General features: G+C 47.0%; 5 protein-coding genes across 9 annotated transcripts; 4 read left to right on the top strand and 1 right to left on the bottom strand.

Moving 5' to 3' along the window:
- Window positions 1-2975: 2975 nt before the first annotated feature.
- On the top strand, window positions 2976-5622 carry LOC146221489 (mast cell protease 1A-like). The gene is made up of 5 exons (XM_084692326.1): window positions 2976-3057; window positions 3194-3344; window positions 4301-4436; window positions 4642-4899; window positions 5461-5622. The coding sequence occupies exons 1-5, from the start codon at window positions 2976-2978 to the stop codon at window positions 5620-5622; spliced, it is 789 nt and encodes a 262-aa protein (XP_084548452.1).
- A 1243-nt stretch (window positions 5623-6865) lies between these two features.
- Window positions 6866-8086, top strand: LOC146221490 (serine protease 57-like). Its single transcript, XM_084692327.1, has 4 exons — window positions 6866-6885; window positions 7163-7298; window positions 7486-7737; window positions 7845-8086. Exons 1-4 carry the CDS (start codon window positions 6866-6868, stop codon window positions 7995-7997), a joined length of 561 nt encoding a protein of 186 aa, XP_084548453.1. The 3' UTR covers window positions 7998-8086.
- A 547-nt stretch (window positions 8087-8633) lies between these two features.
- LOC146221491 (spindlin-1-like) lies at window positions 8634-14466 on the top strand. Of its 3 annotated transcripts, none has more exons than XM_084692592.1 (5): window positions 8634-8778; window positions 9530-9571; window positions 9798-10045; window positions 10222-10455; window positions 11017-14466. In XM_084692592.1, the coding sequence occupies exons 2-5, from the start codon at window positions 9540-9542 to the stop codon at window positions 11220-11222; spliced, it is 720 nt and encodes a 239-aa protein (XP_084548718.1). In that variant the 5' UTR covers window positions 8634-8778; window positions 9530-9539; the 3' UTR covers window positions 11223-14466. The 3 variants fall into 3 exon arrangements, with proteins under 3 accessions (XP_084548718.1, XP_084548719.1, XP_084548720.1); XM_084692593.1 differs by having other exon boundaries at window positions 8678-8778; window positions 9533-9571; XM_084692594.1 differs by lacking the exon at window positions 8634-8778 and adding an exon at window positions 9013-9240.
- A 51-nt stretch (window positions 14467-14517) lies between these two features.
- On the bottom strand, window positions 14518-16102 carry micos13 (mitochondrial contact site and cristae organizing system subunit 13). Its single transcript, XM_084692595.1, has 4 exons — window positions 15939-16102; window positions 15435-15591; window positions 15280-15331; window positions 14518-15143 (listed from the first exon to the last, which is right to left on the bottom strand). The coding sequence occupies exons 1-4, from the start codon at window positions 15965-15967 to the stop codon at window positions 15046-15048; spliced, it is 336 nt and encodes a 111-aa protein (XP_084548721.1). The 5' UTR covers window positions 15968-16102; the 3' UTR covers window positions 14518-15045.
- Window positions 16103-16238: 136 nt separating this feature from the next.
- Window positions 16239-21895, top strand: LOC146221493 (hydroxysteroid 11-beta-dehydrogenase 1-like protein). Of its 3 annotated transcripts, none has more exons than XM_084692590.1 (6): window positions 16239-16739; window positions 19945-20075; window positions 20181-20384; window positions 21048-21141; window positions 21273-21438; window positions 21599-21895. In XM_084692590.1, the coding sequence occupies exons 1-6, from the start codon at window positions 16655-16657 to the stop codon at window positions 21780-21782; spliced, it is 864 nt and encodes a 287-aa protein (XP_084548716.1). In that variant the 5' UTR covers window positions 16239-16654; the 3' UTR covers window positions 21783-21895. The 3 variants fall into 3 exon arrangements, with proteins under 3 accessions (XP_084548716.1, XP_084548715.1, XP_084548717.1); XM_084692589.1 differs by lacking the exon at window positions 16239-16739 and adding an exon at window positions 17812-17923; XM_084692591.1 differs by lacking the exon at window positions 16239-16739 and adding an exon at window positions 17812-17923 and having other exon boundaries at window positions 21273-21459; window positions 21599-21685.
- Window positions 21896-23991: the final 2096 nt, after the last annotated feature.

Genomic DNA, 23991 nt, shown 5'->3' on the forward strand with positions numbered 1-23991 from the left:
AGTCCTCCAGTCCCCCAGTCCTCCAGTCCTCCAGTCCTCCAGTCCCCCAGTCCTCCAGTCCTCCAGTCCTCCAGTCCCCCAGTCCTCCAGTCCCCCAGTCCTCCAGTCCCCCAGTCTTCCAGTCCTCCAGTCCCCCAGTCCTCCAGTCCCCCAGTCCTCCAGTCTTCCAGTCCTCCAGTCCCCCAGTCCTCCAGTCCCCCAGTCCTCCAGTCCTCCAGTCCTCCAGTCCTCCAGTCCCCCAGTCCTCCAGTCCTCCAGTCCCCCAGTCCTCCAGTCCCCCAGTCCTCCAGTCCCCCAGTCCTCCAGTCCCCCAGTCCTCCAGTCCTCCAGTCCTCCAGTCCCCCAGTCCTCCAGTCCCCCAGTCCTCCAGTCCCCCAGTCCTCCAGTCCCCCAGTCCCCCAGTCTCCCAGTCCCCCAGTCCTCCAGTCCTCCAGTCCCCCAGTCCTCCAGTCCTCCAGTCCTCCAGTCCTCCAGTCCCCCAGTCCTCCAGTCCTCCAGTCCTCCAGTCCCCCAGTCCTCCAGTCCTCCAGTCCTCCAGTCCCCCAGTCCCCCAGTCCTCCAATCCCCCAGTCCCCCAGTCCTCCAGTCCCCCAGTCCTCTACACCCCCCAGTCCTCCAGTCCTCCAGTCCCCCAGTCCTCTACACCCCCCAGTCCTCCAGTCCTCCAGTCCCCCAGTCCTCCAGTTCCCAAATCCTCCAGTGAGGGATCCAGGAGGAGGCATCCAGGAGGAGGGGTGGAGGACTGGATCACCGTCTCTCTCTGCTTCTCCAGGACTGTCTCAAACTTGTTGGTTAGGACATTACTTAACTGGTTATCATATATATTTTCTCTGCGTCTTTCTAACACCTGTTGCACATAGAATTTTTAATATATTTCAATTGTTTTTATGTTCAATGTTCAATTGTTTTTATTTTTTACTGCATGATGTTTCACTTTGGTGAATTTGGTGACACGCCCCCTTGATCTAATTGGTCAGCTGCAGGTTAAAGGTAACAGCATCACAGATCCTTTGAAACATAAACAGAAAATGGAATTAAAAACTGAAAACTAAAGGAGAGAAAGGAAACAGGAGGAAGAAACAGGTAGAGGAAGCATGAGACGGGTTAGTCTGATGACAAGGTGAGGAAGGCCCATGTGTTGCCACCAACCACATGTTGGACCGCACTCAAACACTTCCTGTTGGGCCGCACTCACACACTTCCTGTTGGACCGCACTCACACACTTCCTGTTGGACAGCACTCAAACACTTCCTGTTGGACAGCACTCACACACTTCCTGTTGGACCGCACTCACACACTTCCTGTTGGACAGCACTCAAACACTTCCTGTTGGACAGCACTCACACACTTCCTGTTGGGCCGCACTCACACACTTCCTGTTGGACAGCACTCACACACTTCCTGTTGGACAGCACTCACACACTTCCTGTTGGACAGAACTCACACATTTCCTATTAGATGGATCTCTAACTTCCTACTTCCTGCTTTCCTACTTGTAAACCCCTAAAGCCAGTGGTTAAGCCGCTCAGTGTCCTTGAGCATATTTCTCATCATGTGTCACTGGCTTAAGAAGGAAATGAACAGGAAGTAGGAAAACAAACGGGAAGTAATAGAGGAAGAGGATCATGGAAGCATACACTGTTGCTAAGATACATTCAGTGATGAGTGTGGGCCTTGGTACATGTTCCGCTTGAGAAGCATTATATAATGTTGATAAATTATTCCTTGTTTCAACTGTATGCGTGCCCCTGTGTCTGTGTGTTAGTTTAAGACTGGAGAAACTAAACTGTATACACACTCATCCCGACTGAGGAGTCAGGACGCTCTCTCTCTCCTCTGCTGTACATGTAGTGTACAGCAGAGGCTCTCTCTCTCTCGCTCTGTTTGTCTCTCTCTCTATCTCTGTGTCTGTCTGTCTCTCTGCCTATTCTCTCCCTTCCCTCTTGTAGTGCTGTAAGAAGTTTGGGTGGGTTGGTAGGTGACACAACAGGACAGTATTAGGAAAGATGTGAAATGCAACCAACCAACCAACCAACCAACCAACCAACCAACACACACACACACAGACAGAAAGGGAGGCAGTTATTGTGGGAGTCACTGTTGCAGTAAACCAGTCCTATTATGGTCATAAAGTCTTCAATTCTCTGGTCTTATAGAAACCAAACACACATTTACTTTTCCAGCATCTGTATTCTAACTAAACTTGAAGCTCTAATCTTTGAACTAGCAGATGTCTCTGCATCATAAATTCTATAACCCTAACCCTGTATATACCATACACTGTACCATGCACTACTTTGTTGAAAAGTACCTTGCATAAAAATATAAATATTCATATATTGACTCTGACCACCAGAACAAAGTCAGACCCACATACTGCTTACTTTTTCTGTAAATGTAATCCAAGTGGTAACATCTACTAACAACAAGCACAGCAGCAGCATCTGGGGAATGCATGAGTCTGCAGATTTCCAGTAACATGCAGCCCTGCTGCCTGAGCAATGTGAGGTGTCACAGGAAGAGATGATCTACTGAGTTGTGTCTGGTGTCTCCAGGACAAGCAGAAGAAGCTAATCTGTCTCACCTCATCTAAACCACACGAGTGAGAACACTACTGCTACTTTACACCATGTGTGTGATTGTGTGAAACCTGTGTGTGTGTGTGTGTGTGTGTACCAAGGTATGCTTGTGTGTCCCAAGGTATGCATTCACCAGTGTGTTGGAGTACAGGCATTTCCTAGAAATATCTATGGGGATGAGTGCATGCATGCATGCATGTTTGTGTGTCTGTGCATGCATGTGCATGTGTGTGTGTGTATGTGTTTACTATATGTGTGTGTGACCATTTCATCTCTACAGATCATGTGGCTCCATGACTCATCAGATCTGAGTTCTGTCAGCATAGCCCCCTAACCCTGGAGGCTGTATAAATACAGACGAGTCACTGAGAGGGTCCGTACTTCGCTCAGGCATCATGGCTGCCCCTCTCACCCTCTCACCCTCTCACCCTCTCATCATGCTGCTGGCTGCCCTCCTCTCTCACCAGGGTCTGACAGGTGAGTTACCTGAGACAACGCAGCCCAGCTAACCACACCACAGAAAGATCATCATTTGTAGGTTTATTTAATACTTGTAGTTGGAGGTTGAAATCAAACTCCATGTTATGGTGTTCAGGGTTGTGATGTGTTGCAGGTGTGTCAGGGACTGAGATCATCAATGGGCAGAAGGCTGGCAGGAGCTTGTTTCCCTTCATGGCGTCGGTCCAGAACAACCTCAAACACAGCTGTGGAGGGGTCCTGATCCAGAAGAACTTTGTTCTGACTGCAGCCCACTGTGACAAGAGGTAAGCCTGTTGACTACTTGATCTGAGCTTCCACAGCTGCATATAATCATGTTGTTTCTTGGATTAGACCATGTGCTCTAAGAACTCAGACAATGGGGAGGAGCTCACTAGGCTCATGTTCTCACCAGTCTGATTGTGGTCATTCAACAGACACTCTGAGTGACCACACTTTCTCAAAGCCACTGTTTCTCAAGAACAGGGTTCCTCAAAGTCAGTTAGGTATTGTATTTCATAGACAGTGTTCCTCAAAAACAGTGTTTCTCAAGGTCACTTTGTCTCCAAGACAGAGTTTCTCAAGACCACTGTGTCTTAAACACTTTCAAAGATAGTGTTTGTCATGGATGCTGTATTTTGTAGACACTATTTGTCAAAGCCAGGGGTTGTAGTGAGAATTTCAGGGCAGCATGAAGGAGGTTTCACTACCAGGGAACCTGACCTCTGCCTAGTGTGGTTTTTGGCGGCCTGTTTTAAATTTAGTTTTAGTTTAGTCTCTGTGTCAAGCTGTCATTTGAGTTGTTATTAGTTTTAGTCACATTCATACTATTTTTAGTCTAATCAAGTTTCAGTTGACTAAAAGTCTGAGCATTTTAGTCTAATTTCAGACTTATCCATGACTATTTTCGTCTATTTTAGTCAATGAAAACTGATGACATTTAGTTTCTTTACACTCTCTCATACAAACAAATACACACACACACACACAGTATACACACTAGTCATACATGTTAACCCACTTTACACTCACAAACAAACACACGCTAGTTACACACGTTTGACTCAGTCATTTTCAGCTCAAGTGGCTAATGTTTAAAGCTAACGTCTAAAGCTAACGTTAAAATGAGACACATTAACCACAGCCTCATGAGTTGGCTAATAATAATAACGCCACTAAACGAGACGAAATACCGTTGTTGTTTCGTCGTTGACGAAAGCAACTCTACCTCTGCCTCCTCTAGAAACCTCAGCGTGGTTTTGGGGTCACACAACATCGGGGAAAACTCAAAGGGAGCTGTGAGGTTCGCCGTGGAACGCAAATGCATACACCCTTCCTTTAAGGACATCAGGAAAGGAAATGACATCATGCTCCTGAAGGTACATAATCACATGACCGTCCACTCTGACCAGCTGAACAGATTATGAGTTAAACAGCAGTGTGTACTCTGCCTTATATCATTGCTTGTGCCCCTGTGTGCATCGTAATAATAATTTGTTAATTTAGCAGACAAACTACGTTATTAATCTGCAGTCAAATGCTCCTCCACAGACCTGTACTAAGTAACCTGGATTCTCCCCACAGCTGTCCAAGAAAGTGAAAATCATCAAAGTAGCCAGGATCCCGACCAAGCCGCGCGCGGTTGGTGCTAACATCCGGTGTCAGTTGGCTGGCTGGGGGCCGACGGAGACAAGGGGTGGGGCGGTGGACGACCTCAGGGTGGTCAACGTGTCCACCGTGGACCTGGACGTCTGCCGCAAGAAGTGGCAGGATGTTCGGTTCCCTCTCCCCGACAAAGTGGTCTGTGCAGGCGGGTACAAGAGCAAGAGTGGTGCCTGCCAGGTTGGTCAGGTTTAATAGCCAGTTAGCTAATCAACTAACTGGATAATTTATCAACTTTATAACAGACTCAAGGCCCACATGGTAAAAAAAACTAAAAAAAACAATACATACAAACAATTAATTAGATATAAATATACAAGGAAAGAAGGGCTAAGCAGGCCCTCCAGTGCCAGTGCTCCCAGATCTTAGAGGTGAACGTGACAGAGCTGCAGCCAGGGTTTGTCATCAGATCAATGATAACATTTGTAGAGCGGTCCAGCCCACTCATAACTTTAAAGTGTGGATTAACTAACTGACAACATTGTTATCTACATAGCTAGAGAACTAACTAAACACAATGCCATAATGACATGTAAATGGTATATCTCCTCTCATCCCCCCTCTTTCTCTCTCTGTCTCTCTTTCCATCTTTCCCTCATCCTTAACTTCCTTTCTGTCCATCCATCCCTCTCTCTCTCTCCCTTCCCTCTTTCTCTCTCTCTCTCTCTCTCTCTCTCTCTCTCTCTCTCTCTCTCTCTCTCTCTCTCTCTCTCTCTCTCTCTCTCTCCCTCTCTCCTGTAGGGGGATTCGGGGGGTCCCCTGGTGTGTGCTGGGGAGGTGGTGGGCATTGTCTCCTTCAACATGAGGAACAACTGTGACTACCCCAATGTCCCCAACATCCACACCCAGGTGTCCAGTTTTCTGTCCTGGATCAGAAAGGTCCTCAACAGCAGCACCTGCTAGAACACAGGCACCATCACCATCATGAAGTCATCTCTCCATTTCTCTTGCTCTCACTTTTTTTTGTCTTTCTCCCCCTACCAATCTCTCTCTCTCTCTCTCTCTCTGTCTTTCTCTCTCTCTCTCTCTCTCTCTCTCTCTCTCTCTCTCTCTCTCTGTCTCTTACTCTCTCTCTCTCTTTCTTTCTTTCTCTCTCTCTCTCTCTCTCTCTCTCTCTCTCTCGTATTTGGGGCCATTAGGTCTGTACATGTTTCTAAGTTTTTAGATGATAAATGACATGATTAGGGTTAGGGTAAATGACATGGTTAGGGTAAATGACATGGTTAGGGTAAATTACATGATTAGGGTTAGGGTAAATGACATGGTTAGGGTAAATTACATGATTATATCTCCATCGTGACCATCATGAGTCAACCATGACTGTGCAGTTTCCTAACCTCAGGGTGATGTCTGACATTAAATCTATGCTGAAATACCAAGTGTGAGTTTTGTCACTGTGTGCTGGTGGTTTGGAGGGCCCCTCCCTCCCTCCCTCCCTCCCTCCCTCCCTCCCTCCCTCCCTCCCTCCCTCCCTCCCTCCCTCCCTCCCTCCCTCCCTCCCTCCCTCCCTCCCTCCCTCCCTCCCTCCCTCCCTCCCTCCCTCCCTCCCTCCCTCCCTCCCTCCCTCCCTCCCTCCCTCCCTCCCTCCCTGGTATAAGACCCTCCTCTGGCAGCATGGTTGTGTAGAAGGCACCATGAAGGTCAGCTTCTTGGTTTTTAACATTGGGCTGCTTCTGTCTCTGGAGGGTAAGATACTTTTCTGACTGCTGTCATTTTAACAGAGACACATGTTTATATTAACTTTGTATTCATCTATCAGATGCTTTGATCCAAGGACACAAACTGCATTTATAAAAAGTATAGCAGAAGATCAAGGATCACAAGTGTATAGTTCTGCAGTATTGTACTGTAAATACTAGAAATCTCCCTCCCCCTCTCTCTCTATCTCTCCCTCCCTCCCCCTCTCTCCCTCCATCCCCCCTCTCTCTCCCTCCCTTTCTCTCTCTCTCTCTTTCTGTCTCCATTGGCATTGTAGATGTTGCATGTGTATGTGTGCAAGGGTTTCTTTACTGTGTGTGTGTGTGTGTGTGTGTGTGTGTGTGTGTGCGCGCAGAGGTAGGGGGGTCCCGGGTGGGTATCGTGGGCGGCAGGGAGGCAGAGCCGCACTCCAGACCGTACCTGGCCTCCTTGCAGACCAGGGGGACACATGAGTGTGGAGGCGTCCTGGTGAGGGAGGACTTTGTTCTCACTGCTGCACACTGCTCTGGGTGAGTCTCTGTCTGTCTCTGTCTACCTGTCTGTTTATTTACCTGTCTGTATGTATGTCTACCTGTCTGTCTGTCTGTGTCGGTCTGTCTTTATGTATGTCTACCTGTCTGTCTACCTGTCTGTATGTATGTCTACCTGCCTGTCTGTCTGCCTCTCTCTGATCCTGATCTCTGGTCTGACCCTTTCCTGGGGTCCTGGTGTCCTGGGGTCCTGGGGTCCTGGGTCTGATGTCCAGGCGGTTCAGGGTGGTACTGGGAGCTCACTCTCTTGGCGCCCGGGAGTCGTCCAAGCAGAAGCTGGAGGTTCAGAGCTACATCCGTCATCCTGGTTTCCAGGTTGTCGGGGATGATACGGACCTCATGCTTCTCAAGGTGAAGATCTCTTTAAGCATCCTAACCCTGGACCAGCCCCACATTAACACTAACCTCACAGCACTGAGCTAGTGGAGATCTTTCTCTCACCCTAGAACAGCAGCACCCAGTGCTAGCGCCACCTAATGGTGCAACTGACTATTCTGTCTGCCTGTCATCCTTACCCCCCCCCCCCTCTCTGTACCAGCTTGCTAGTAGAGCACGCCTGACCAGGGAGGTGCGTTTGATTCCGCTGATGCAGAACCCGCCGTCCCCTCGCAGCCTGTGTAGCACGGCTGGGTGGGGCGACGTGGGGGACAATCGAACCTTGGCAGACCGGCTCCAGGAAGTGGATGTCAGGATCCTGTCGCAGTCTAAGTGTGCTCGGAGATGGAACCTGATGATCACAGAGAAGATGCTGTGTGGGACTGGACAGCAGGCCTTCCAAGGGTTCTGCTCCGTGAGACGTTGCTCTGCTCACAAGGTTTAATTTACATTTTCACACTTTATTCATATAACAGACGCGTTTGTGTGGGTGTGTGTGTGGTGTGTGTGTGTGTGTTGCAGGGAGACTCAGGGGGCCCCCTGGTGTGCAGTGGAGAGCTTGCAGGCTTGGTCTCTTTCTCGGGCAAGAAGTGTGCAAACCCATCCACTCCAGATGTCTACATGAGTGTGTCTGCTAACCTGCCCTGGATACAGGAAGTCATCGACAACAACTAGGATGCTTCCTGTATGAATCTGTCATGTGACCCACGTGGTCTTTTCTCTCAATTACTGTGTCTTTTTATTAAGATATTGTTAGTTACTGTTCGAGTGATTAAAGGATTCTAACTTCCATGTTCACCTGGTCTCTGCATATTATTTCGATTATTTACTGTCGCTTAGTTTCAGAGATGAATCTCTAATGATGAATGATAATTTAATTTCTGTGATGTCATTATTCATAAGGATGAAAGAGAGACTCCTTACCATGCCAGCCAACCCAATAAACACCCCTAAAAAACACATTAGTAAAAAAAAAAAGCCCAATCAAAAGGGCCCCATTCCCTATTTTTGTTTAGGGCCCTCAAAACCCTAGGCCCACCCTGCTAATTACTCTTGAAATCATAAGGACCCTTTTCTAAACTATGTGTGTCTATACAACAGTAATCAGAATCAGAATGCAACATTTCATTCATGAAACATTTACATAATGTAAGACAATAACTTTAATTATAAAAATATATCATGATGCACAGCACGTGAATAACCTCGGCCCGAGCCGTAAACACGAATAAACTTGAAGTCGGCGCCACAATGACATCAATTCCCGGTGTTCATTACACTCAAGTTCACTTAACTTTCTACGGCCATCACCGCTACGCCACTATGGGTGTTGTAGTTTTTTCTCCCAAGGAACTGGCCTCCCATTTTCCATAGGTTTTGCGAGGTTTGCATGGGCGGTAGTCTGCATTTCTCTGCAGGAAGAATTGAATAATACTGGCATGAAATTCGTGTTCAGGTAATGTGATTTACTGAACGGCATGGATTGTATCAAAATATCGATGTACAGGAGTCATGGCTGCGCTTTAAACCCTCATGTTCAGGATATTAATGAACAGCTGCATTGGGGAGTTTATAGGTATGCTAGCTAGCTAGAATTATTGATAACCTACAGTGTTATTGCGCGGACAGTCCCAGGTGTGCGCTAGCTATAGCTAACATTAGCGCTGTGTCAATGATACTGTGGCTATTTAGCGTTAGGTAATATGAGCTATTATTGTGAAACGGTGACGAATCGGTAAAAGCTGTGTTTCAGCCATATCTTCATGTTTCATCATTTCTGACCCAGTGGTGATGGCTGACGTATTATAATCTTGAAGTTGAAGTAAGGCAGAACACATCTGGTTTTGATCCTGTTGTCCCTGTAGCCGAACATTTTGCAGTTTATGAATTGGTGATTTGACCGATTACAACAAATGAGGTATAAGAGACAGTATTTAATGGTGCATGAACTGTGTCGCTTTTAGAATACGTGTGTCTCTTTGGTTGTGTGTGTTAAACTGTATGTTTTAGTGACTGACCTCCATAAATGCGTAATGCACACAGGCAAATAACCAGGAAGTTATTCGTCAAGCAAGGCCATTGGCTGTTCAGGTTGTCAATCTCAGCCAATAATTAAACAGTTCTCTCTTTGCGCACTGATTTACTCTGATATTCACTGTGCTTCTCTCCCTCTCTCTGTCTCCCCTGTTTATCTCTCTCTTTATCAGTAGCATTTGAATGTCTGGAGGCATGTCCAAGAAAAGGGGCAGGTATGTGGAATCATCCCTCCCAAAATGTACTGCTTTCATTTTGTGTGTGTTTGTGTGTGAGAGAGAAATATAACCATAAAAAGACAGTGAGAAAAATAGAGAGAACTGTTCCAGCCAAGGGTTAGGGTTGAGGTCTTAACTAACCCTAAACCAATGTCATCAGTAATCTCATGGCCCAGCTTTGATCATCCCTCCCTCCCTCCCACTCTGTCTGTCTGTCTAATAGGAAACGGAGCAGCGGTGAGCTGAGCGACACCATGACCCCGGACCCCAACTGCATCCTGGGAGTGCGTATCCAGCACAACTGGCATGAGAAGGGCACCCAGAGCAAGTGGAAGGGCACAGTGCTGGACCGTCTGGGGGTCAACCCCGCACTCTTCATGGTCAAGTACGACGGCTTCGACTGCGTCTACGGCATCGAGCTGTTCAAGGACGAGAGGGTGTCCAGCCTACAGGTGCTCTCAGAGAAAGTGGGTGAGTTCTGGTTCCTGTCTGCAGAGCATATCTCTCTCTCTTTCTCTGTGCGTCTCTGTGTGTGTGCGTCTCTCTCTGTATGTGTGCGTCTCTCTCTGTGTTTGTGCGTTTCTCTGTGTCTCTCTCTCTCTTTCTCTGTGTCTCTCTCTCTCTTACTGTCCCTCCCCTCTCCTTAGTCAACAACCGGATCAGGGTTCCCCCCGGGGCTGAGGAGCTGGTGGGTAAGGCGGTGGAGCACCTGTTTGAGAAGGAGGACGGGGAGAAGAACGAGTGGAGGGGGATGGTTCTGTCCCGCGCCCCCATCATGACCCACTGGTACTACATCACCTACGAGAAGGACCCCGTGCTGTACATGTACCAGCTGTGGGACGACTATGCAGACGGAGACTTGCGCATCCTGCCTGAGGCCGGTGAGACGCAGCACCTGTCTCTGTCTGTCTGTCTCTCTCTGTCTCTCTCTGTCTCTCTCTCTCTCTCTCTCTCTCTCTCTCTCACACACACGCACTCTCTCTCAGTTCAGTTCAGAATGCTTTATTGGCATGACAGTTCGGGTTGAGAAGTATTGCCAAAACAGTCCACATTGAAGGGACATTTTAACTTAAATATCATAACATATCACATGGAGTCCAATAATAATAATATGACAAAATAACAGTAGCATAGTGAGTTGGAGACTGAAGAAAAGTAACAGATAAGTGCATGTTAAGATACAGAAATGTTTTAACAATCATACAAGGTTGATTCACTGTCCCTCAGGTTGTGACATTGAGATACATATCTAGCGGCAAGACTTCGCCCAGAAATATCCTTCATTTCTCATTTACATCAAGCTCTGTGTAGTCTTTAATTAACTGGTTACAACTGTTTTTCTCTCTCACACACACACACACACACACACAATCTCTTTGTGTGAGATCTCTTAGTTAAGCAAGTCCTGTGCTGTGTGGTGACCTTCCTCTCCCCCTCCTCAGAGAACAAGCACCTGCTCCCAGCTGACCGTAAGCCTGGGGAGGAGACAGAGAGCCTTGTGGGTAAGCAGGTGGAGTACGTGACTGACAAGGGGGTGAAGAGGACCGGCCTGGTGATCTACCAGGTCCCAGCCAAGCCCTCCGTCTACTATATCAAATATGATGATGACTTTCATATCCACGTCTATGACCTGGTCAAGACCACCTAGAGACAGATCCCTCCCCCTCCTTCCCCCCAGTCATCACCCCCCTTTACTCTCTCAGTGTGACCTCACAGAGAGAGAAACTGTTATTTTAATGTCTGTGGTTTTAAACCAGTATGCTTTCATCTTTCAGAAGGTCTAACCTCTTTAGTTTCTGTCATGGGTAATGCTGAGCGAAACTGTAGCAATGCCAGGTTTGGCCACTAGAGGGTGGTGTGGAGGGAGGCTCAGGGGAAGCCGTCTGGAGGGACAGTGTGAGCAGGCTCTGGCTGGGTGCTCTGGACCACTTGCTAACACTTGGCCTCATACAAGCTTACACAAACAATGTAGTATTATTATTATTAATAATATAAATTATATGAATATTATTGGGAAAGCTGCCCCCCAAAAAGTCATTATGGTCCCATATGGGCCAGAGAGGCTGGTGGTGTGGAAGAGCAGAGCAGGAACCACGTTCGTGTGCAGCTGTTATTTATTAACGACTTCATAGACAATCATTTATTATTATCGGAGCCACAGTTTGTATCACCACTCTCTTACACACACATACACACATGCTGTACACACACATACACACATACTGTACACACACATACAGTACACACACAAACACACATGCTGTGCACACACATACACACATACTGTACAAACACATACAGTACACACACAAACACACATGCTGTACACACACATACACACATACTGTACACACACATACACACATCCTGTACACACATACTGTACACACATACAGTACACACACAAACACACATACAGTACACACACAAACACACATACTGTACACACACATACAGTACACACACAAACACACATGCTGTACACACACAAACACGCACACACACACACATACTGTACACAACATACACACATACAGTACACACACAAACACACATACTGTACACACACACACTGTACACACACATACAGTACACACACATGCTATACAAACACACATACTGTACACACACACACACACACACACATACTGTACACACACATACAGTACACACACAAACACACATGCTGTACACACACATACACACATACTGTACACACACATACACACATCCTGTACACACACACAGTACACACACAAACACACATACAGTACACACACACACACACACAGTACACACACACATACAGTACACACACACTGTACACACACAAACACACACAGTACACACACACACACTGTACACACTCGTCCAACCTGAGCAGAACAGCAGAGGAGTTGGTCTGGCAGGGGAGATCACAGTAACCACGGTGACCACGAAGACTAGACTTGTCTGAGAGGTCCTAAGTAACAAGCCTTGTGATAAGCCTGGGCTGGCGCTCCTCAGTAATGGGCCCTGTGATTGGCCGGGGCTAGAGCTCATCCTCACTGAGGCAACGTCTCATTGGTAGATTACAAACGAGAGTCCCTTGCACATCATCAAAGTGCCTTTCGAGTCACGTTGCCATGGCGGCGTGTTCGCTCGCCACCCATCCTCCTGAGCCCGACGCCAGGTTCACACTGTTGCTTTGGTTACGGACCAGTCTGCGTGGGGCGTGGACAGAGATGCTCGTTTGTACCCCAGGGGAAGAAGTTTTAAAGTGTTCTGATTGGTCATACGCAGCCCATGCAGACCCAACAGTTGATCTCTTATCAACAGTTCTGCACGGTAAAACCCGCCTGCAGCCATTTTCAGGATGTATGAAGTCAAACCATAGATTTATTATTAAGTAGACAAGCATCACAGCTGGTTAAAGATGGCATCCCGTTAGTTTCTATGGAAACTGCTTAGTGGTGCATTGAAGCTTGGGGTCTTCAGGAAAACATATTTTATAAAAGAGATATTATTTTGCGCCAGGTTTGAGAACCGGAAACAGTTTGGGTAGTTTTATTTGTTTTGACTGGATTTAATAAAATGATTGTAAAGAGCAGTGTGCCAAAACAAAAATGCTATACCAACAAGATCCACCGGGAACTCTGCTTCAAGCTGAAGAGCTGGAGGCAGGGCTTGTGAGGAGATGGGAGTGGGACTTGAGAGGATTGGGTGAGGGGCTTGAGAGGATTGGGGGAGGGGCTTAAGGCGCTCATGCTAAGGGACTGCATTGAAACCCTGCGTGGGCTGTAAACACAGCAACAGTGTGAACCAGAGGGAGGAGAGGTTGTGCCCAGTATTAGCCGGCTCTGTTTGAACAGACCATACAGACGTGTCAAAGGTGGAAAAAGGGGTTTGGGGTAATGGTTAGGCTAACCCTACCCACGGTAATGGTAACCCATTTGTCAATTTTTAAGAATATGTGCAATGTTCTAGGGTCATGCAGTATGAGTTTTTTTGTTGTTGTTGATATGAAATTGTTATCGATCAGTTGATCGTTGATTCTTGTTGATCGGTTTGTATCCTATGAATGGTGATATTATAGGCAGCACTACAAGTATAGTCATATAATGCTTAAAACTGATACATGATTTCACAAACATGCTTTTTGTAGTCGAAGGGTTACTGTCATATTTCTGCAAATAATTTTAATTCTAAATTAAGTGCATGGAGAAAACAGAAGTTCTAATCTAGTTATAAAACGCTTTTAACACCTTCAGAATACTGTATCTCGTTAGTTTTTGTGTTGTGTATAGTGACGTGTACTGTTGTGATCATATTGTAAATATCCCATAGAAACACCAGCTTGTTTCTGTGTGTTGTGTGTCTGTTGATATTGTGACACAACTCACCCAAAGACACACATCGTCCCAGTTCTTGTGTCCTAGTCATGGTGGAGCTATTTCAGAGCAAGGTTTGGACAAACAACCCAAATGCATCATGGGACTGGCTACAAAGAGATTATTTAAATTATTCATATTATGATTTTGTTTATATCCTGTTTGAGGTTGTCAGTCTCTGATCTAACACAACAGGCTGAGCTCACACTTGCTCCAGTCCCCTCGTGTCTCCAGTTTGGAAGACAGGTCAGGTCACCTGTGGTTTCACCTTTCTAGCTGTCTGCAGCCTCTTCATCTGCAGATGGACCCTCAAGCTGGTGCAGACCAGGTCCCTGATAGGTTAGGGTCTCTGCTTCTGGTGGCTCAGAGCCTTCTGTGCTGCAGTGAGGAGGGAGGCTAGTCTCATGGGAGACGGGGAGACAGAGGAAGGGAGGGTGTGCTCTATGTTCCTCCTCTAGAGCAGTAGGATTCAACCATCCTGTTATTATTCTGTCATGAGTAATAAAGTTTTTTGCACATTGATCATGAGCTTACTTCTGGACTTCTTGTACATAACTACTTCAACAAACAGAAAACAACATAACACATTTAGGGTTTATTTTACACAGTCATGGTGAATTAATGATATATATATATATACAAAACAGACATTCTTTGTGTATAAAATAGGTGAATTGTTGAGTTTTGGGCTCTGGCTAAAGCTAGAACAAACTTAATATGTTAGAGTTCAGGAGATGAATACAAATATTTTTAAACCCAACCCCAGTCTAGGGTAAGCTTGTTCATGGAGGGCTCTTGCTGTGTTTCTGTCTGGACACTGGATGACTTTCCCAAACAATCAAATCACTTCAACACAAAAATCGACACAAAAATCTGAGATCTATTATTTTCTTCTCTGGTAGACAGTTACATAGCATTCAGTATATCCTACATCCTGTTTAGTAACTGCTGTAAGCACTTAAATCATAACTATGCTTCTTTATGGTGTGGAAATCTTTCTGGGTTTGGCGTTATTTTCAGGGCAAGTCTGCTTCTTGCCAGGCTTTGAGATAGTTAATATTATGTGATTCCTGGGCGGGGCGATGCTGCCAGGAGACGATATTATTTGGTCAGGTTCTTCAGGTACTGCACGCTCTGGCTGCTGATCTCTCCTGCTCTTGTGGGCGCGAGGGACAGGAAGGAGATGGAGGCACGCACACCTGAAACAGAGGATGATTAGAAACACCACCATTACCACGATACGGGTCAGGAACGTTTTGATTTAGACAACCCAACACAACACAGATGTTTTATAATTTACTTAAAAACCTCTAATCGGACAGTCGTTGGACTCACCGGAGTTCCAGGATTCAACCGGGGCGAAAGCGACCTTCGGAATAGCTGGGAGCTGAAGTGTATCAAAGACAAGTCAAATTCATACCGTTTGACACATACGGCAAAAAACAAGTATTTCTTTCTCGCTTTCCCTGACGGCGAACCAATGAATGTACCTCCAGGCCAAAGTACTTCATCCACTCGTCTACGGCAGGCGGGATAGCTGCCTTAGCCTTGCTGAGAACCTCGGAGCCTTGCGCGCTGCCTCCGAGTAGACCTGAGTCGTAGGCTACATAAAGAGCCCCTCCCGCAACGGTCACCTTGGTGGCCAACCTAACGATTCATTTAGCTCAGTATTATATTCAGAGAACAGAGATAGGTGGTTGAAAACACCTTAACAATCAGATATAGACTAAGAAAGCTGGCTAGCCACAACCTACTAGAAGTTTCGATGCTAACTGAAATCCCTATAACAATAAAGTAACAATAAAATATATCATATACAACACTGCATTTTATAAACGTTCCTAGGTATCTTGCTACACAAATGAAATTACAGGGTACCTACCTGCCTATCCGGATTAAGGTAGCTAGCTATAAAAGTAAAGCTAGCTATAGTTAGTTGGAACGGCTCCTTCCAGCTCAGTCAAATTAGACCATTAACGTTAGAAGACACTTACTTCACAACCGGTAAAAGCTTGGCCGCCATATCTTCACCACCGAACGTGTAACTGGACAATTATGTGCAGATTTTTGGGGGAATCCGTAGCTATCTTGTTACACAGGCCTGCATTAGATGACGTGCTGTACAGTGCCCTGTCTCGATTCGCTGAAGGGCAACTGCTACCCCGTTGTGTTAATAAAGTTTTTTTTTAAACGGTGCAACGTAAATATCCCAGCAGCTGATTCGACGTCACCACAACCTGTTAGATCACATACATTTCATTGTTGTTTATTTAGAGAATTTGAAAAAATATACATATTTAAAAAAGGTGATGTAATTTGTGTGTGTAAGAGTGAGATGAAACACAGACCTAAGTCTCCTGCTTATGAATCGGACGAGGTAGTGCATGAGAGGGTCTGATAGGTCACAGATCTGATAGGTAGTAGAGATTTGTTTGGTTTAGAACAGGGCCTATGGTCACATGAAAGATGAATGTTCATTTGCTTTGGAACTCAAAGAGGCTGTGGTTATAACATTAGACTCCGCCTGCTTCAAGTTCAATAATCCTCTTATCTTTTGGGGGTGGGGTATTGAGGTGCACAGCAAGAGGAAGCCACACTGGACAAACCTTTCCTTAAAAACAAGTCAGATTTCTTTAGTTGCTGCAGAGTTGCTGGACCACAGGAGTCCCTGTTTGCAGATACGTGCCATAGAGCATTGTGTAATCTCAGGATGAGAACGTTATCTAAACTTTTTCTTGTTGGAGCTCTTGGTGTGTTTCTTGCGGTCCAGTGGAATGCACCCAGCTTTGACCCAGGTAAGAGAGACCTGTCTCACCACACTGACCCTGTCTCACCACACTGACCCTGTCTTACCACACTGAACCAGGTCCTGGGCTTTAGAAGCAGATACATGTGACTATTACAATGGTAACAAGAGAGGGTACAATTTCTGGGGAAATTGTAGGGTGTGCTTGCTTGCGTTGGTTGCAGGGGTCCGTATTTGAAATACATTGATTTTTTATATAAAAAATGCATAGCCTACTTATTATTTATAAAGATTACATGGATTTAAAAGCATAATTTTTCTGCTAATTTATAACTCAAAATACTAAGAGTGAAGAGTAGAATGAAAAAGTTGTCTTCTCATTTCCCCTGCAAGAGGTCATGGTGATCAGTAACCTCATAGTTGAATCAAAACGAGCAGACCGGTGTAAAAATTGACCTAATCTTTATGATTTAAACGTCATTGTAAGTTTTTCCCTTCTCGTGATATTTTCAGGCATTTAGCCTATTCATATTGCATTCATTCCTTAATAAAGAACCCCCTTTTGAAGCTTATTTTAACAACGACGTTACCAGCAGTAGCTATCTCAGATGGAATCGCGATTCAAATAGTAGGCTACCATCTGCTAACTGAAAATATGCCCCCAAAAACTTAGCTAAATAAGCTTGACATGTATTTAGGGGAAAATCCTTCATTCATAAAAATGTCAGTGTCAGTAACAAGGCAGAATGCGACATAGCCCTGTGTGGAGAAGCTGCCCCGGTAAATTGTATTAAGCTACTACTACAAGACTGTGTTCATCTTGGTAGCGATTGCGTTGGTTGAATTCGATTTGATGTTACTTCAGTTGTACGGTCTAGGCTGAAATGAATTATTTTCATGATAAGATTGACAAAGTTTAGGCTGTGGCAATGGAGTTCAGGTTAGTAGTCAGATAGTTTCACCTATTGAAAGACTTTTGATTTAAGTAAGGGTAGTGCCGAACATGTGCTGCCGTTGCACTTCCTAGTAGGCCTACTGTCAACAGCTGTGCAGATGTTTTTGTTCGCTACAGTACTGGACTAGGCTACAGCGCTGCCGTGAGCTTTTTCTGTTCTAAAAAGCCTTTGAAAATGTAAATGACGTCATACACATCGTACGACCAGAGCTACTGCTTGACGGCAAGCTCTGGTTACTTCCACTTTTCTCTCGAGGCATCGACAACACAGCTGACAGGTTAGGCTCTCCCTGTCAATAGACATGCTATAAAGAGTTTTGGCTTGCTAATGTTGTTGCTAATGCTTTGACATTCTGGTTCTGCTTCGGATGCCAACAAGCGGGATCTCTGGTTGTAGTCAGTCCTTCACTAACCATCAGCATTCGTTAGCATAATGCTAGCGTGTTATGGGCAACAACGACTTACCCTGTGAGAAATCGAAAGGACATAAGTACTTGTTCATTCAACTTTTGACCTGTAATCCATGTTGAACATGCAAAATCTACAATCAAATCTGAGATTTCTCAACGACAATCAGGTGAAAGAGACAAATGTATCCGTTTAGCTCCATAGACTCCCATTCATTTTGCACTCCCATTTCGACCGCGATCACTCCCAGTGGAACTCTGGTGGAACTGCAACAAAATTCGGTACGATGGGGCTTCATAGGGAGTGGCAATGCTCTCCTTAAACAGGCTCTGGTACTGTTGTCAGAGAATGTCTAGGTACGTTCGACTTCATGCAGTGCCGGCGTCGCCAGCAGCCGCCTGCAGCCCGGCTGACTTGAAGCAGCCAATGGCATTCTCAGCTTCAAGGCAGCTGGCTGCAGCCGGCTGTCGGCGCCGCCGGTGCTGCATGATGTCAAATCCACCCATTGTCTGTGCTAATGTTCTGCTAGAGATAGTCACGTGACGTCAGTGGCTGGCGACAGTGGCTGGCAACAGTGGCTGGCGTCAGTGGCTGGCAAGTTAGCCACCGTTAGCTTCACTTTTTGCCACAAAAACGTAATTTCTACTTAAACCGTGAAACGGAACGTAAATCCCAATACAGGCAACTCAATCGCTACCAAGACGAAACGTTTGACACCTAGATTGTCTATGTAGTCCAAATATTGACTAAGTTTTAGGAGGGCAAAAAATATATATATATGTGTGAGATAACTATAGGTGTGTTCGACATGGACTGACTTCATGCAGCCGGCTGCAGGCAGCTGACTTGAAACAGTGAATTCTGGTTAGACTTTTTGTCCGACTTGAGACGGCGCCGAGGCTAGGTCACTGTGACGTCGCCATCAAAGTACCGTGAGATCGATTTGAGAACTGCCGGCTGTGTAGCCGAGCGAATTTTCTCAAGAGCAACTGCACGGGTTCTAGTGACGACACAGCTATTTCATGATTGGCCAGACTCACACGACTTTGACGCGTGTTTTGTAATTATTCTGACACCTTCAGTTTTGCCAATGCTCAAATCCGGACCAAACTGTTAAATTGAATAAAAAATGTATGGAAGAAAGGGTTTTATTCTGCCTCTTCATTAATGGAAAGACTACATTTACTTATAAATAAAGTAAAGTAAGCAAACAACTAATTGTACATGACTGACGTCAACGCAGCAAACCTCGAGAAACTGAAATGTCTGACTTCACAGAGCCGTTTTCAACTCCTCCCCGACTGCAAGCGGCTGCTCTCGCCGATGGTTTCATGCAGCCGCAGTCGTTGTCGAACGTACCTAATGGTTGTGTCCTTGCCAAAGGCAAAGCACACCCAATGACTTGACTATTAGCTTCTGACTGGCCAGTTTAATATGTGAGCTCAGATAACGTTCTGTGTTCCCATAGTGTAGTTGTCAGGTGACCAAGTGTTCTTACTGCTGCATGACGCAGGAAGAGAACCAACCAATGATCAATGAGCCATATTTAGAAACGCATCTGACTGTTCTAGAATGGTTTAATGCCTGAAGTTGGTTGGTCAGAGGAGTAAGTGTTCTCTTGCTTGGACGTGTAATCGAATATGATTGGTCTCATTTAGTCTTGTGAGTGTGAGTGTTGTCTCTCTGGTGCAGACTGCGTTCATGTGATATGATAGAAGACTAGGATTCTCCCTGGCTGGCCCCTGGGTTATCTGGTTGGTATTTTTGGTTTCTTGTATTTGAATGAGAGATGGCTGCAGAGTGCATAAAGGCTTATTGTGTGGTCACAAAAGTCCTCTAGTAGCTGTTGTTTCCTGTTAGCTGTTTCCTGTTAGCTGTTTCCGTTGTGCAGAGTCTCTGAGAGGAGCCAGAGTGTTTGTGACTGGAGCCAGCACGGGCATCGGGGAGCAGACTGCCTATCACTACGCCCGCCTCGGAGCCCAGTTGGTGATCACAGCACGCAGGGAGCATGTACTACACAAGGTGAGGGGCATGGCTGGGAAGGGCTCATGTTTTGATTGGTTGTAATGATGTGCTCTGATTGGCTGCTGATGTAGTGGTGTGTCCTGACTGGCTACTGTGGGGCAGGTGTCAGAACGCTGCCAGGTGCTAGGGGCCCAGCAGGCCCGCTACCTGGTGTTGGATATGGCTGAACCCCAAGATGCCGAGCGAGCCGTGGGGTTGGCTGCAGACCTCCTGGGGGGACTGGATGTGGTGGTGCTCAACCACATCGGCTCCAGCCCCTTCAGCATGTGGGACGGAGACATACAGCACCTGCGCTGGCTGATGCAGGTGAGGGTTAGGGTCCATGGATGATGCAGGTGAGGGTTAGGGTCCATGGCTGATGCAGGTGAGTGTTAGGGTCCATGGCTGATGCAGGTGAGGGTTAGGGTCCACGGATGATGCAGGTGAGGGTTAGGGTCCATGGATGATGCAGGTGAGGGTTAGGGTCCATGGATGATGCAGGTGAGGGTTAGGGTCCACGGATGATGCAGGTGAGGGTTAGGGTCCACGGATGATGCAGGTGAGGGTTAGGGTCCATGGCTGATGCAGGTGAGGGTGAGGGTCCATGGCTGATGCAGGTGAGGGTTAGGGTCCATGGTTGATGCAGGTGAGTGTTAGGGTCCATGGATGATGCAGGTGAGGGTTAGGGTCCATGGCTGATGCAGGTGAGGGGCTGCTGCGCTGCGTCAAACAGGTTATACAGGACATACACAACTATGCTGCTGTTGTAGGGTTTAACTAAAGTGTTGTGTTTGTCTGTGAATTCAATACGTGTGTTCACTGTATGCATGTGTGTTTACTATATGTGTGTGTGTGTGTATGTTCACTGTATGTGTGTGTTTACCGTGTGTGTGTGTATGTTCACTGCATGTGTGTGTTTACCGTGTGTGTGTGTGCGTGTGTGTTCACTGTATGTGTGTGTTTACCGTGTGTACTTGACTCTCACTGCAGGTGAACTTCCTGAGCTACGTGCAGATGGCGAAGGCAGCTCTGCCGCTGCTGGAGCCCAGCGGAGGGTCTCTGGTCGTCGTGTCGTCTCTGCTGGGTCCGTCTCCTGCACCACCACCACCAGGCTGCATAACTGACTGCTGATATAAAGCATCAGAACTGGTCTACTAAGCTACGTAACTGACCTACATTGAACAGCCGATTTGAGTCCTCTCTGTCTTCCCTCAGCTAAGATGTCCTCTCCGTTCGTGGCACCCTACTCCTCCACCAAGTTCGCCCTGAACGGGTTCTTTGGGTCTCTGCAGCAGGAGCTGGCAATGAAGAACAGCAACGTGTCCATCTCCATCGCCACCCTGGGCCTCATCGACACCGACAACGCCATGGAGAAAGTCAGGTGACTTCACCAGCGTTACATGTGAATTACCTTCTAGTTCATCTAGTTGATGCTACTGTAGGAAGTCCAGTAGATCATCAGTTCTGACAGGATTTTAGTAGTCAAGGAAGGTCTGTGTTTACCAGTATTTACAGAGTAACCATGTGTGTGTGTGTTCCAGGGACATGGTCACCATCCCAGCTTACCCAGCCAGTGAGGCAGCACTGGCCCTGCTGAGGGTGGGGGCTAGCCGGCAGGCAGAGACCTACTACCCCCAGCACCTCCACCTCCTGGCCCTGGTGCGAGACTGGGCACCCTCTGTGAGAGACTGGGTCATGAGGAGCTCCTACAACTACACTCCCTGAGGACACACACAATGTCATCTAAGGGTTTTAATGCTGTTGCATGTCCTAGAAATCCACATGTTAGCTGAGATGCCTATTTCATCCATGTTCTGTATTAAATATGGTGCTACGTGCCACGTCTTACACTCATATGTGTGTGTGTGGGAGAGAGAGAGTGTGTGTGTGTGCCTGCAGTGCTGTTCTCATGGTGTGTGGGTGTGGGTGGGGGGGGGTGGGGGACTCTTCAGGTCTGAAGACTTGGCATGATTAACAGGTGACAGGACCAGACTGGGCACCTCTCTGCTCTCTGAGCTGCAGTTGCCATCTCTACCACACGAGGGCAGCGGAGTCTCAGGAAAGGAAGTGAACGACTTCAGTGCAGAAGAGGAACCTGTTCCCCCTGATGACCTAGTCAGGTCTGTCACTAAACCAACCACACACACACTAACACACGACCACACAGAACAACACAACGATCTCCCCCCGCTCCTTTATCCAGTCAGTCTTTTGAGGGTACATGTTGGGGTTTTAGGAAGATGATGAGATAGTACTGAACATCTGTAGAATTATCATAGCCATCACACACATATGTAGCTCCCTGCTGGAGCAAGATCTTGGGAGAGCAGCCAGGAACACCTGCAACAGCTTAGTGCTCCTGATGGTTCTAAATCCCCAAGCCACCTCCTGTATCTTCTTAGGGACACACACACTCATGTATGAGTTCATGCTATACTACACACCCAGTATGTGTGTGTGTCCTGGCCTAGTTCTCAGCAGTGGGCTTCCTGAAGTGTACAACCCACAGTCTTGTCCACAAGTCATTCATCTCCCGCTCCCCCTGTCTCTATCTCTCTCTCTATTCCTCTGTCTTTGTGTTTTGATCTCTATCACTCTGTCTTTGTGTTTTGATCTCTATCACTCTGTCTTTGTGTTTTGATCTCTATCACTCTGTCTTACTCTCTCCCCTTTTCTATATGTTTCTATTTACTGCTCGCTCTAACTTCTTCCATCTCTCCCCTCCAGGTGGAAGGGAGGATGGAGAGAGTGGTAGGTGAGGAGGTAGGGTTAGGGTTAGGGATAGCTGAGAAGGTAGGCAAAGGATGGAAGGATGTACCAAAATAAATGAGGGGGACTGTGAGGAGGGGGAGGGTGAGGAGGGTTCTGGCCCATTCACTCCCACACAATGGAGAGACACCTGGGCCTTTCAGCCTGGCCTGCATGGGCCTCACCCCCTCACCACCCCTCCACTCCAAGAGAGAGAGATTGGTGTTGTTTTAGAATAGCGAGCAGGGTTAAAGGAGAGAGGAGGAGAAAGGGTGTGCCACGAGGCCATGCAGAGATCGTTCTGGAACGTTGTCATTGACAACCAGCAGACTAGAACTGTTGGGGGTAAACAGCCTCAAGCTGGGACCTGCTCCTCCCTCCTCTCCTCCTCCTAACCTGCTCCTCCTCCTAACCTGCTCCTCCCTCCTCTCCTCCTCCTAACCTGCTCCTCTCCTCCTCCTAACCTGCTCCTCCCTCCTCTCCTCTTCCTAACTTGCACCTTCATCCTCTCCTCTTCCTAACCTGCTCCTCTCCTCCTCCTAACCTGCTCCTGTCCTCCTCCTAACCTACTTCTCCCTCCTCTCCTCTTCCGAGCTGTGGCTGTGTTGCAGCTCTAACCCTGGTGTTGTGGCTGTGTTGGAGCTTAGGGATGGTCACTGAGCAGAGCAGGGGCTGGGGGGTCAGAGGACGTAGGGAGGGAGGGAGGCTGGGAGGGAGGGAGGGGTATACAGGGAGAGAAAGAGGTAAAGAGAAGTTGGGAGGGAGAGACAGAAAAGTAAGAAGGGAGAGAAAGAGAGAAGTGGGAGGGAGGGAAGCTGGTGTAAATGAATTCTTCTTTTTCTCTTTTTTTCATTTGGGATAGAAAAACCAATTAACAAAATAAGTGAACCATAAACACCCTCAACAAGAGCTGGCTTTCTCTCCCTCTCACTCTATCTACTTCTCACTCCCCCTCTCTCTCTATCCCTCCCTCCCTCTTATCCACTTCCCCCACAAAAGGAAGCACTGAGTTTACAAAGTGCCAATTAACACTGAATGTTTGCCGCTAGCCCCCAGCCCCCCACCCCCACCGACAGCTATGGTGTTTGGGTTAATACCAAAGGCCTGCAAAGAATTATAATTCTCCTCCTTGCCCCCCCCCCACCCCTTGACCCCCACCCCCTTGCCCCCCCTACTCCCAGCTCTG

Source organism: Hypomesus nipponensis, chromosome 26 (genome assembly GCF_054491055.1).
Source record: "Hypomesus nipponensis isolate SF chromosome 26, ASM5449105v1, whole genome shotgun sequence".
Lineage (NCBI taxonomy): Eukaryota > Metazoa > Chordata > Actinopteri > Osmeriformes > Osmeridae > Hypomesus > Hypomesus nipponensis.

What these genes read in the sequence shown, in the direction of transcription:
- LOC146221489 (XM_084692326.1), top strand. Translation starts at nt 2,976, where the DNA reads ATGGCTGCCCCTCTCACCCTCTCACCCTCTCACCCTCTCATCATGCTG. An exon ending in GCAGCCCACTGTGACAAGAG is followed by an intron (nt 3,345 to 4,300) that starts GTAAGCCTGTTG and finishes TGCCTCCTCTAG; the next exon opens with AAACCTCAGCGTGGTTTTGG. An exon ending in GCAAGAGTGGTGCCTGCCAG is followed by an intron (nt 4,900 to 5,460) that starts GTTGGTCAGGTT and finishes TCTCTCCTGTAG; the next exon opens with GGGGATTCGGGGGGTCCCCT.
- LOC146221490 (XM_084692327.1), top strand. Translation starts at nt 6,866, where the DNA reads ATGAGTGTGGAGGCGTCCTG. An exon ending in ATGAGTGTGGAGGCGTCCTG is followed by an intron (nt 6,886 to 7,162) that starts GTGAGGGAGGAC and finishes TCTGATGTCCAG; the next exon opens with GCGGTTCAGGGTGGTACTGG. An exon ending in CGGACCTCATGCTTCTCAAG is followed by an intron (nt 7,299 to 7,485) that starts GTGAAGATCTCT and finishes TCTCTGTACCAG; the next exon opens with CTTGCTAGTAGAGCACGCCT.
- LOC146221491 (XM_084692592.1), top strand. Translation starts at nt 9,540, where the DNA reads ATGTCTGGAGGCATGTCCAAGAAAAGGGGCAG. An exon ending in ATGTCCAAGAAAAGGGGCAG is followed by an intron (nt 9,572 to 9,797) that starts GTATGTGGAATC and finishes TCTGTCTAATAG; the next exon opens with GAAACGGAGCAGCGGTGAGC. An exon ending in GGTGCTCTCAGAGAAAGTGG is followed by an intron (nt 10,046 to 10,221) that starts GTGAGTTCTGGT and finishes CCCTCTCCTTAG; the next exon opens with TCAACAACCGGATCAGGGTT.
- micos13 (XM_084692595.1), bottom strand. Translation starts at nt 15,967, where the DNA reads ATGGCGGCCAAGCTTTTACCGGTTGTGAA. An exon ending in AAGCTTTTACCGGTTGTGAA is followed by an intron (nt 15,592 to 15,938) that starts GTAAGTGTCTTC and finishes ATGAATCGTTAG; the next exon opens with GTTGGCCACCAAGGTGACCG. An exon ending in GGTTGAATCCTGGAACTCCG is followed by an intron (nt 15,144 to 15,279) that starts GTGAGTCCAACG and finishes CCTCTGTTTCAG; the next exon opens with GTGTGCGTGCCTCCATCTCC.
- LOC146221493 (XM_084692589.1), top strand. Translation starts at nt 17,827, where the DNA reads ATGACGTCATACACATCGTACGACCAGAGCTACTGCTTGACGGCAAGC. An exon ending in ATCGACAACACAGCTGACAG is followed by an intron (nt 17,924 to 19,944) that starts GTTAGGCTCTCC and finishes TCCGTTGTGCAG; the next exon opens with AGTCTCTGAGAGGAGCCAGA. An exon ending in GGGAGCATGTACTACACAAG is followed by an intron (nt 20,076 to 20,180) that starts GTGAGGGGCATG and finishes ACTGTGGGGCAG; the next exon opens with GTGTCAGAACGCTGCCAGGT.